This window comes from Hemicordylus capensis, chromosome 2, assembly GCF_027244095.1.
Source record: "Hemicordylus capensis ecotype Gifberg chromosome 2, rHemCap1.1.pri, whole genome shotgun sequence".
In the NCBI taxonomy this organism is placed as follows: domain Eukaryota; kingdom Metazoa; phylum Chordata; class Lepidosauria; order Squamata; family Cordylidae; genus Hemicordylus; species Hemicordylus capensis.
Genome location: NC_069658.1, coordinates 72523137 through 72536132, shown reverse-complemented (window position 1 = coordinate 72536132; position 12996 = coordinate 72523137). Strand labels below are relative to the sequence as shown.

The 12996-nt window shown below is 41.9% G+C and overlaps 1 protein-coding gene across 5 annotated transcripts in view; it reads right to left on the bottom strand.

The window, feature by feature from the left end:
* The window catches only part of FER (FER tyrosine kinase), a 288734-nt gene that overhangs the window by 244023 nt on the left and 31715 nt on the right, over positions 1–12996 (bottom strand). For 4 of the 5 annotated variants that reach the window (XM_053296742.1, XM_053296743.1, XM_053296746.1 and 1 more), the window contains one exon: positions 6013–6196. The exons of the other annotated variant lie outside the window; for it this stretch is intronic. In XM_053296742.1, coding sequence (XP_053152717.1) covers positions 6013–6196 — 184 coding nt within the window. The remainder of the gene's footprint in view (positions 1–6012; positions 6197–12996) is intronic. 5 annotated transcript variants of the gene reach the window in all.

The following is a 12996-nucleotide window of genomic DNA, read 5'->3' as shown; positions in this document are numbered from 1 at the left end:
AAGTTGGAAGGCTACAGAAATTGGTGGAATAGCTACAGAAATATGGCAGACAAAAGAAGACGAATCAGTCAAGGCTCTAACCAAACTATGCCAGCAAATTTGGAGAATGACACAGTGGCCGCATCTAAAAAAAAAAACCGCAGTCGAAAAAACCGCATCTAAAACCGGATCTAAAACTGCCGTTTGTAACTTGAAAAATACTTATGTCGAGTAGTTCGTAAGTCGAGGGACCACTGTATATGAAACTGCAGAGAGAGCTCATCAGGGGATTTGGTGCAGGGTGGTATCAGTATGTCAATGACACCCAAATCTATTTCTCCATGTCAGCATCATCAAGTGAAGGCATAACCACCCTAAATGCCTGCCTGGAGGCAGTGATGGACTGGACGAGGGATAACAAACTGAGGCTGAATCCAAGTAAGATGGAGGTACTTAATGTGCAGGATCAGAACTCGGAGATGATCTGCTAGTTCTGGATGGGGTCACACTTCCCCAGAAGGAACGGGTACTCATTCTGGGAGTGTTTCTGGATCCAAACCTCTCCCTGTGTCTCAGGCTGAGGCAGTGGCCAGAGGTGCTTGCTATCAGCTTCGGCTGATACACTAGTTGCATCCGTTTATTGAGATAAATGACCTCAAAACATTGGTACATATGCTGGTAACCTCCAGAGTAGGCTACTGCAATGCTCCCTATGAGGGACTGCCTTTGTATGTAGTCTGGAAACTGCAGTTGGTACAGAATGCGGCAGCCAGGTTGGTCTCTGGGTCATTTCGAAGAGACCATATTACTTCTATATTAATAACTACACTGGCTAGCATTAAGTTTCTGGGCAAAATACAAAGTGTTGATAACCTATAAATCCCTAAACAACTCAGGCCCTGGGTATTTAAGAGAATGTCTTTTTCATTATGAGCCCCATTGCCCATTGAGATTATCTAGAGAAGTTTGTCTGCAGTTGCTATCAGCTCGCCTGTTGGCTACACAGGGATGGGTCTTTTCTGTTGCTGCCCCAAGACTCTGAAATGTGCTCCATGCTGAAATAAGAGCCTCCCCATCCCTGAAAACTTTTTAAAAGTCTTTAAACACACATTTATTCACCCAAGATTTCTAACTACTCTTGTGGTTTTAAATTGTTTTAATTTCTGTTTTAATTTGTTTATGTTTGTGTAAATCGCCCAGGGATGGAAGTTTGGGGCCGTGTACAAATATAGCAAAAAAAATAATCTAAAAGTTATTGTTTAAAACATATCAATTTCAAAAGGGTACAGTTCTGTGTTGTTACACAGAAGCGTTTTTGCGGTGTTGAGACAGGCCCTGATGTAGATACTGACATGGTGTTAGATTAACAGGCTTGCCTTGAAGCTCCAAGACATGCCTTTTGAAAGGGGTAGGGTGATGGTAAAGACACTCAGCAAAGCCCAGCAGGAAATACAGAAACGGGGGAAATAAGGTGCATAGTTTATTTTTATTTTTTTATATTTATATCCCACTTTCTTTCTGAGGAGCTCAGAGCTGTGCACATGATTATTTTTATCCTGCAAGGTCATATTATCCTGCAAGGTCATATATTCATGGCAGAAAAATGGGGAAACTTCAAATAAAATGGGGTGCAAGATTCTTCATAGCCTCAGATCTACAAGATGTGTGCTTAAAATATAGTACCCTGAAGATATGTTTTTAGGATTACAAACTACAAGTAATGGGAAGAAAAAAGGATGGAGGGAAGGAAAATTAAAGTTGGGGGCGGGGTGTCCAGTGGCTGCTTCTGCCTCAAGAAATAGTCAAAGCATGGAATAGTCAAATTTTCAAGTTCTTAATGTGGAATTTAATAATGGTATGGTGGGATGGAAGGGAAGTAAACATAACAGTAATTAAAACTCTCCAAGTCTCTTTTCCCTTCCCTCCAACAAATACCTTTCCCATTTAATCAGCTGGGAAGCTGCCAGAGTTGGAAGAATCAGAGTATGTAAACTCAATACATGGCTTCTAAGTTTTGAGGTGATACTAAGAAACTCTGAAGAAAGTTTGCATTCCTTCAAGAAATGGATTTAAAAAATCAAGCACAAGATAAGAAACTTTAACCTATGATTCAAATACAGATGGAGGATGGAATCTAAGTAAAGAATATTCTTCTAGCTAATGCATCCAAACCCACACATTACTTAGTCACTGTGTACACAATCTTTCAATCAACAACCGATTACAGAAAGAGGTTGAAAAACAGTTAGAATTAGGCATATGTATCTTTATTCCCTTCCTCTACTAAAACCCACTTTAAAAGAAAAAAGTTGGGCAAAGGCAGAGTCCAAATCTAGTTATAGCAATATGCACCCCACTCCCAATCAGAGTACAGTCTCATCCCTGACAGCAACAAGCCATCCTGCGCCCGTCCCACTACAGACAGAGGTGCCAATTAACAAAAAAGGGTGATTTCCCCACCCACCCAAATTCTCCAAGAATCTCATACTCCTTTTGTTCTCAGTACTTTTCCTAGCATTAGCTCTAGCCCCCTCACCCAGCTAACTGGCAAAGGACCAGATTACCCTGCAACATATTGTCATGCGTTAAGCCCCACCCCAAAAAGATTCCTTTGTGTACTTGTAAAGGGTGGCTCCTTTCAAGCAAAGTACCATGGCAGAGAATTGGGGAGGTCAGAAATTGTTGGATAACACACTTGCAGCCATCCACTCATCAATATCTACTATGGAGAAGGCCATGAAGAGAAGGCTGGAGCACAGAAGGGACACATTGTGCATACAGGAGAACCATGATATTGGCGGGGGTTCCATTCCATGGTACAACAGCGAATCTGGAAACCATGAATATCAAGTTATTGCAGCAATGGGGAATTGGGAGTTAGGTTCCCGGTCAGGGGTGGGGGAAAGTGTTCTCTCTAATTTTTTTCATCTGTGTGGGGAATGAATTTTGTTCTGGGCAGCAGTATCAAGGCCATGTGTGCACACAAATACATTCAGAGTGGGGCCTTCCTGATTCAACCTGAGCGAAATCTAAAATTTACTGACTGTACATCAAAAAACTTGTGAGTGCATGCACGTGTGCATGCCTTAGAAGGAACAGTGGTGGGGGAAATCTCTAAAACATCAAATTTCATGGGGAAGCTGCCTACCACACTTAGGTTGCTCCTCCTGAGTTCTGCCATGCCCCGGAATGCCCCCAAATTGGCCCAAAATCACTGGTTTTTTCTTTTCTTTCTTTCTTTCTTTTTTTTAACGGAGCCATTTTGAGGCTCTGAAACACAAAATAGCATCTGGAAATGACTGCCGCAGTCATTTCTAGCCATATCCAACCTGCGGATACATGAGAACGACGCGTGTCCCCCACTTTTCTACATATGTCAAGATCGGAGGTCTACTACCCAACCATGGATACACGAATCCACAGATAGAGGTTCAATTGTATTGGCAAGTACTGCCCCTAAGGCTACCATGTCTACTCTGAAAAAGCAGCACACATTGCAGAGTATATACCCAGAGTAAAAAGTCATTTTCAGTAGTGCAGTACAACTGTCCAAAAGGCCGAGGAGATCCAATATTACAACACAAACATCTGCACAGCACACCTAAGAGCGGAGAAGACAAGTGCTGCCACGACATGATGACACCTGGGTAAACATGATGAATCCTGATGAGCTGGATAATCAGCACTTTCACAAAAGCTTCAGGAATTGGCTGTTTTGGAGCAAATAATCAAAACCAGAAAGTGATGAATGGGTTCAAGGAGATGGCATTTCTGTCTATGGTTAGATCTTTGGATTCCATACACATCAGACTCACTCCAGTATAGAGCAGGCAGAGGGACAATGTACTACAACAAGAAATAGTTAATCTGCATGGTGCTTAACATTCAGTCTGAGAGACTGAATGGTGGAAATTGAGACTCAGTCTTCAGTGAGACTGAGTGATGCTTAACACCTATTGTCTAAAAGAAGACCTATCAGAATACTGGGTTAATGAACATACATGTTATATTTTGCAGTGCTGAAAACGTTTACAGGGTTCTGAAGCAGCTATGCAATAATTATCATTAGAATGGTGCTGAGGTGTCAAGGAAACTTATTTAGACTTGCAGGACTAAAGCATGGTCTTGCAATCTGTGGCAGATTCCATTGACAGCTTAATGGACATATATGCAAATGTTTATGAGGAAGCCACTGCAGCCACCTTCTGAACTTCAACGCTTGCCAACAACCCGGAGACTGAAACTTTTGTCACTGCATTCCTCACAGAGGTGAGCAATATTCTAGTAAAGCCAATGAATTTTGTAGACCAGATAGCTTTCAAACGTGAGTCATCGCCTTGTACAGTGCTCTTCATAGTGCCATGGAATACAACTTGAATTACTACCACAGCAGGAGCAGGATAGTGGTAGAGAGGGCAACTGGAAGGCTGAAATCTGGACAGCAGACACTGTATGCTTTGCTTGATGTGGAGAAGAATAATGGCAGACCATTTTCATGGCATGCTGAAACATCTGTGAGTCTAAAGGGGATGTTCTACTGGAGGGCCACCCAGACCTGTCCCAGCTGTGTGAACCATAGATTGCAGAGGAAGAGTGACTGGAGCAAGTGGTGGCGAAGTCACAGTAGTCCCTCTTTCAAGTGTTACTCCCATTCCCCTTATATAACAGACTTCTGAATTAAAATACACATCTATTACCTGTTTTTAAAATCATGCCTAGCAAAGTACGTTTAAACAAATTCCTGTGTATTTATTTCGCCAAACCAGAAATGGATGGAGACTGTGGGTGCAGTGGAAAAAGTTTATAGAAATCCAACAGATGAGGTCTGAAACATAGGAATTGTGTGAGTGTATGGAACAGAGTTCTGGGTGGTGTTAAAGTGATTCTTAAGAAGTAACATGTGTAACAGCAAGTTACAGCTTAAAAGTAGACTTGGACACAAGAAAGTGAGTAGGAAATAGTCAACTACGCTTCATGAGCCAACTGATTGGAGCAGGGGTAGCTAAGGTCAGAACTGCTCTTTTTGTTTGCTTAGTGTGCCAAGAGCTGTCAAAGTGCTCCATGAGCAAGCACTCAGAAGAAGCTTGTGCTGGGCTTGCACACCACAACTGCGACCACGAGCTAGAGAGTAGTGGACAAGGCGTAGCAGTAGTGCAGAGCCAAGCAGCCTGGGACTGAAGCTGGAGACTCCATCAAATGCAAAAAGAAGGGGTGGGGCCTGAACCAACCACAATATGGCAAAACAAACCCATGGTGTGTAATTGCCTGTAGTGCCAATCTAGGTTTGTTAAATAAACCTAAATTAAAGTAACGAGTTCCTTCTGTAGTCTAAACCCACCCACCCACCCACCCACCCACCCTCCCAGAGACGACAGACAGAGTCAATGATGAAAACACAGGCAGTCATGCTTTATGGTCAACAGTGGGCTTAAAGGCTATCCATTTATCTGTTAAAAGCTTTCTGGGCCAGGTTTCAGCTAAAGCTTCCAAGATGGCTTACTATATTTTATATATACTTCACCAGCAATTTAAAAAAACACACAACAGCAGTTGAAGACAGAAATGAAAGCAACCATAACCATAAAAACAAGCAACAGAGATATCCATTAAACAGAAGGATAACCGTCCTTCCCTATATCAGTTTAGAAGGATAAAACTATTTTCATCTGGTGACATAAAAACAGATCCCTGGAGAGAATATTCCAAGATTTGGGTGACTCGTCTGAAGAAGCTGTCTCCTGTCACCACCTGCCTCGCTCCTGAAGGCACTGACAACTAGGACAAGGTCTTTGACTTCACAAATGGGCAGGATAATACGTGTGAAGGGGGTTCTTTAGATAACCCTGATTACATTTTGTATATGGCTTTATAAGCCTGCATTTATGTTTCTATCCCCAGCTGCTGTTACAGAGCTGTGCTAGAAGCCCAAACGAGCAATGTATGATAGTACAGATCACTGTTTTTAAACTAACAGTTTAATGTGTTAAATTAGGTGAACTAAACATGCTTTCACAAAATAATAGTGTGTCTTACAGTGCTTTTAGCATTTCTTCCTCCATCTTTTGTAAGGAGTCAAGGAACAGAGGGAGCGTAGTATCATAATACTGGTGCTGGTGTAACTGGGCTCCTTTAAGTGCCAACACATATTGATTGTGTAACATGTGGAGTTTCATAGTGGCTTTATCATAACGATCTTTGGTTTTCTCAGTCTCCTTTCCTAGAAAAGGAAAAGTGGGGGGGGGAGAGAAATAAATCCATTATAATTTTACAGGATAGCAACCAAAGGCATCTGGGCAAGATGATCAAAACACAAACATTTTAAAAGTGCTATTGATTTAAGTGGGAAAGGTAGATAGGTGACTTAATCCCCTCCCATAAAACTGAACAGGACTTTAAATGGATCATGCTTCTAATTTGACTAACGATGATATATTTGGATAAAAATGAATGTTGGCCAGGATCCAAAGAAATGCTTAGACATACCCAAGGTCACCCAGTTCAAAAGCAGTCTGCCATGAGACATGGGGTGCCTAATGCCTGAAAAACAGAAGCCTAAAGATAAAAGGGTTGTTGATTGGTTCTTTGGACCCCAGCCATCATATCTATTTGCATATGTGGCATCTAACAGAGTGTATAGTTAATAAGAGCCTCAAATTCTCTTTGTATTGGAAGGAACACATTTTGCTAAGTCATCCTAGGTGAACAAAATAGTTGGGACTTTTTCCCCTGCTCACAAACTAAGGATCAGGATCATGAAGAACAGATTGGAAGGTGTGCTGGCACACTGGCTAGTCTCCCTGGGCCTTTTCACAACAGGTGAGCAAGAACTGCCCAGCTCTTCATGAGACGAAGACTGAAAATATGGTATACAAACCACATGGAGGAAGGTTTTGAGGTGTTTTAGCATGTAACTTTTCCTGCAAATGAAGTGAGATACAGCTATCAAGATGTGTGTCTTTCTATACATACATACTAGCAAGGGGTGGGTCATCAATAAGGCAAAGCACTTACCTCAGGAGGTGCCTGTGCCCTGGGGCAGCAAGTGTGGGCATCCTACCCACCCCTGCAGGTGTAACTTCACCTGGCCTTCGGCTGCTAATGCCCCCCAAGCACAGTGTCACATTTCTTTCTCTCCCCACTCCACCTTGCAACCTGGCCACACACCCTGACATTGCCATTAGTACCAGGAACGGAGGCAGCCCCACCTCTCTTGTCTCTGCAGCCTCTCTCACAGCTGCTGGGGAAAGAATGCAGCCTGTGTGTTACCCCTGCTAACTTGGCACTTTTTTAATGTGGTGATTTTCTTTATTTAGCAGGGGGAGAGTAACTGGCCCTATCCACCCCCAGCACAGTACCTCCAGTGACTGTTGTTAGTGTCTATCTTATGTTTCTTTTTAGATTGTGAGCCCTTTGGGGACAGAGATCCATCCTATTTGTTATTTCTCTATGTAAAATGCTTTGGAAACTTTTGTTGAAAAGCGGTATATAAATATTTGTTGCTTTTATGTTCAAGAGGCATAGCAGTTGCCGCTTGATAATGACAGGGGCTTACTGTCATAGCTCCTACCATAGCCGGCGGGGGGCGGGATGTAAAGTGGCAAAACCCACCCTTAAAGGGGCTGAGCAGTCCTAGGCCTTCAAAGGTGTGAGACTAAGTTTGACCCCAAATGAAGCGTAGCACACTTCACCAACAAGGGTTTATTATTATATTAGAAGAAAAACAAGAGTATGCAATAAGAACAATAGTCTCTTCATAAATCAGACTGTAAGAGAGTTAGATTATTTCACTAACCAGACAATTCAGATCCAAGCCATACAATACAGATACATACAGATCCAAGCCATACAATAAAGGAAAATAACTCCCCTCACGTGTCTAACTAAACTGGTCCCTATTCTTCTACTACTCACTGTTGGACCTTCCTTCCGGGGCCCCAATTCGCCAGCAGCTTCTCAGCCCGCTGCTTTCTCAGGGCACTCTTGGGGCAGACCAAACAACAACAACAAAGTTTTCTCTTCTTCAGTAGGTGGCAGTATGTGTAGTTCCTGCCCAGTCCTCTGGACAGGTCCTTTTGTTTTGATTTTCCCAGGCTTTCCCATTTATTAGGAAAGGCCCACCCTCCCAGCAGTTGCTCTAAGTGAAGCCTAGTCCTCCCCTAAAGTTCTGTTTGGCCTATGGCTGCAATAAAAGAACTACTTCTACTTCCTCCTCTAAAGCCTTACTATCACTATCATCAACCCCTGCTAACTTGGCAAAGAGGCACCTTTTAACATGGTGATTCTCTTTATTTAGCAGGGGGAGAGTAACTGGCCCTATCCATCCCCAGCACAGTACCTCCAGTGACTGTTGCTGGTGTCTATCTCCTCTTTCTTTTTAGATTGTGAGCCTTTGGGGACAGGGAGCCATCTTATTTATTTATTTTTTCTCTGTGTAAACCTTCCTGAGCCATTTTTGGAAGGGCGGTATAGAAATCAAATCAATCAATCAATCAATCATCACTATACTTGTTCTTTATCCACTCTCCATCTTTCCCTTCACTGCCCTGCTCCTTCCACAAAGAGGTTGAGAACTGTACTTCCCTCCTTCCAAAATGGAGCAAAGCACACAAGTCTCTAGGTGAAAGCAGTAGGACAGGAACAGGAGAGAAAGAGACTGGATGGAGAACAAGCCAACTAGTGAAGCACCATATGTTAAAAGTTGCTTCTCACAGCTACTGCCTCTACAGGATTCATTCTACTTTCAAACAAAAGCAGTTTTCCCTTCCCAGAAGGCACAAGATGGAGAGGGGTCACAGAGAGGTGGGCCTGGATTTGCCCCTGATGCTGCTAGCAGCAATGCCAGGGGTCATGGCCAGTTAGAATGGGTGTGGCCAGGGTGTCCTGCACATCCGTGGGCAGTCCGAAGTGTGTGAGCTACTGCTGATAATAGTGCAGGTTATTTTGGATTCCACACTAAGACCTATCATCAGAATGCCAAAATACAGAAAATTCAATTACCCATGTCATACTAATAGGACTGTCACTTGATAAAAAGAAGTAGTTTATCAATAATAACAGTTTTAATCTATTAATTAAATCTGAAAACCTTTGCACAGGAATAACAAAAAACAGTTCTGAAGGAAGAAGTATACTATCTTTCTTGTTAGATTATATATGGATTTATTTCAACCAACATCTGAGAAAATATTCCATTCCTTCCTGTGTGAGATAGAATGAAACGTATGCACAATGCAGCTTTTCTAAGAAGTTTATACTTTTTTTAAAAAAACCTTCTGATCACTAGATCAGGGTCACCTCTTAAAACAAGCTGAAAGGTTTTTAAATCAATAAATCTAAATGATTAATTTATTAAACACCAGCTCTACCTATGAGGTAAAGCATATTCCCTCTGTCACTAACCTCAACTGAACATTACTGAACCAGTTTTCTCAGGTACAAAATACTTAAAAATATTCCCCAAACAAAAGTAACGATATTTTTGCTAATTTCTTTTTAATTAACAAAGGCCATTAAAAAAAATATTTCAACTAGGTAATCACTTCCATTATCAGAAATACAAATCCTTTGGAATCTGCTGTTCATGCAATTTTTCAATATTTGACTACATAGGGAGAAATAGAGCACATTTTTCATGATGATACATCCTAAAAGGAAACTAGTTAATATTCCTTTGAAGCATGTCTTACAAAACAGAGTTGCACTTGTAATATCTGCATTTATTTTTAAAGAACCTTTCCTTTGGATCATCAAAGAAGCGGGGGCGGGTGCTGTTTGCAATAAATTATGGTCAACTTGCAAATTAGTCTCAACTGCACTAAATTAAAAGAACTCCAAAATTATCATCATTTTACTCAAATGTCTTTCTGTTGCTTTTCCAAACCCTTTAAAAGTCATCATTTTAAAACTACAAAAACAGTTGCCTTCAGTTAAAATCTTTCAGAAATCAATAAACTGAATTATTTTTCGAGACTGCAATGGTGTAAGTTCTAGAACATCTGTACACTGATATTTAAACTATCAATTTAATCTACCCATTACAATATTTATGTCAGTTACTACATTTTTCCAATTATTTCAATGATGTCCTTAAAATAATATTCTGGAGTTTGAGATCTTGCCCCACACTATTTCCACTGCTGCTCTTCTACAACCGCTGCATCCTTCTCACAATCTGCAATGTCTGCAGTGCCTTCCCAATATTTCGTTCATTCGCTCCCAGCTCTGTGCATTTACTCATAATTGTGGCCTGTACATTCACAAAGATCTACCCATGTCTTGCCCGCTACACAAATCATCCTTCCATTCCCTGAAGTTCTAGGTCTTCTAGGAGATCTTTACCCTGTTATTAATTAGAAATCTCTTACAAGTTATTTTTTAAATTGCTATGCCACCTTTTGACCAAAGGTCGTCTTCAAGAAGGCTTACAATAAATAACACAAAGCAAAGGATACAATAGAATCTAATATAAACTATAATTAAATGTATTGCCAACTGCTATGCTTTAAAATCTTCACCTGGCCAACCCCAAATGCTTGAGGAATTTAAAAAATAAAATAAAGTTAGGCAGCCTTATAAATACATGAAGGAAGTGGGCCTAGCAAGTCTTTCAAAGAAGGGAGCTCTGTAACTCTTGAAAGAATCCTGCAGATTATAGCCACAAATCTGGAGCCTGAAGCAGGTCTTCATATGAAGACCTGAACACAGGGATCACATGGGAATTGGTATTCGAAAAATACCCAGGACTTGGTAGTTTATATTTTATCCTGCTATGACCACAATGCTATGAGCAGCTTACAGAAACATTTACAATTATACTTTCTTTAAGGGGGGCGGGGGGCAGAGTTTTCTTAAAAACCTAAGACAAGCCCTAACGGATCAGGACAAAGCCCAACTAGACCAGCATCCTGCCTCATGCAGTGGCCAAACAGGTGCATCTGGGAAACCCACAAGCTGGGGAAAGAGGGCAATATGCCCCCTTCCATTTGTGTTAAGAACAGCCCTGCTGGATCAGGCCCAAGGCCAATCTAGTCCAGCATCCTGCTTCCCACAACGGCCCACAAAATGCCTCTGGGAAGCCCACAGGCAAGAGGTGGGGGCATGCCCTCTCTCTCACTGTTGCTCTCCTGCAAGTGGTGCAGATTTGTATAATTGCATCATAATGGCATTTTTATTTTCAATCCCCTTATGAGAGATCAGCCACTCTCAAGCCATCTCCCTAGCCATATCCAATCACAGAAGAGTCTTGCGCCTTCTTCCTCCTGCTAGTTACATCAGGAAGGAAAGGCATTATTGCATGACTCTCTCCAGCATGTCCATCATCAGTCGAGCTGCAATACCTAATCAGGGAGCTCATCAAACCACATCTCACTTCTCATTTTCTGAGGCCTGCTTCTGCCTTCCTCCTTGTCATCTGAACTTCTGATTCTGCTCATCTCTGCTTCCTTCAAGTCTGAGTTTTTTCTAAGATCCAAAGGACCCAAAGCCACCACACAACAGAGCCCAACAAAGATTGCCATTGATCTGCCTTTGCTCCATTTCCCTTCTGTGACAGTCCTGAGGGATGACCTTCTTGAATGCCCACAACTGCTGCCAGGCCTTGGGACTGCTGCCAGTCACCTGCTTGTTGGAGAGATCACACTAAATTAATCAACATAAGAACAGCCCTGCTGGATCAGTCCCAAGGTCTATCTAGTCCAGCATCCTGCTTCACACAGTAGCCCACCAGATGGCTCTGAGAGGCTCACAGGCAAGAGGTGAGGCCATGACCTCTCTCTTGATGTTACTCCCCTGTAACTGGTATTTAGAAGCAACTTGCATCTGGGGCTGGAGGTGACCTATAGCCACCAGACTAGTAGACATTGACAGACCTGTCCTCCATTAATGTTTCTAAGCACCTTTTAAAACCATCCAAGCTAGTGGCCATCACCACATTCCATGGCAGCAAATTCTATAGATTAATTATATGTTGTGTGGAAAAGTACATCCTTTTGTTGGTCCTAAATTTCCTGGCCTTCATTTTCATGGGATGTCCCCCGGTTCTAGTGTTGTGAGAGAGGAAGAAAAATTTCTTTCTGCCCACTCTGTCTACTCCATGCATAATTGTATGCACCTCTATCATGTCTCCCCATAGTCACCTCTTTTCCAAACTAAAAAGCCCCAGATGCTGTAGTCCTGCCTCATAAGTAAGGTGTTCCAGGCCTCTGTTCATCTTGGTTGCCTTCTTCTGCACCTTTTCCAATTCTACAATGTCCTTCTAAACATTCAATGACCCAAACTGTATGTAGTACTACAAATGTGGCCAAACCATAGATTTGTATAAGGACATTATTATAATAGCATTTTTATTTGCAATCCCTTTCTTAATGATCCCTAGCATGGAATTTGTCTTTTTCACAGCTGCCACACACTGAGCCGACACTTTCAACAAGCTCTCCACCATGACTCCAAGATCTCATTCCTGGTCAGTCACTGACAGTTTAGACCCCCATCAGCATATATGTGAAGTTGGGTTTTTTTGCCCCAATATGGATCACTTTATACTTACTTACACTGAATCTGAAGTTTAGAGAGATCTTTTTGTAGCTCCTCACAATCAATTTTGGATTTCACTACCCTTAATAGTTTAGTGTCATCTGCAAACCTGGCCACTTCACTCGTTACCCCAACTTCTATACTATTTATGGACAAGTTAAAGAGCACTGGTCCCAATACAGATCACTGGGGGACCCAACCTCTTAGTTGTCTCCATTGTAAAAACTGTCTATTTATTCCTACACTCTGTTTCCTCTCCTTCAACCAGTTACCGATCCACACATGAGCCTGTCCTTTCATCCCATGACTGCTACTGTAAGTTTACTCAAGAGCCTTTGGTGGGGAGGTTTATCAAAAGCTTTTTTGAAGTCTAAGTATACTATGTCAAAAGGATCACGTTTATCCACATGCCTGTTGACACTCTCAAGGAACTCCAAAAGGTTGGTGAGGCAATACTTGCCCTTGCAGAAACTATGCTGGTTCTCT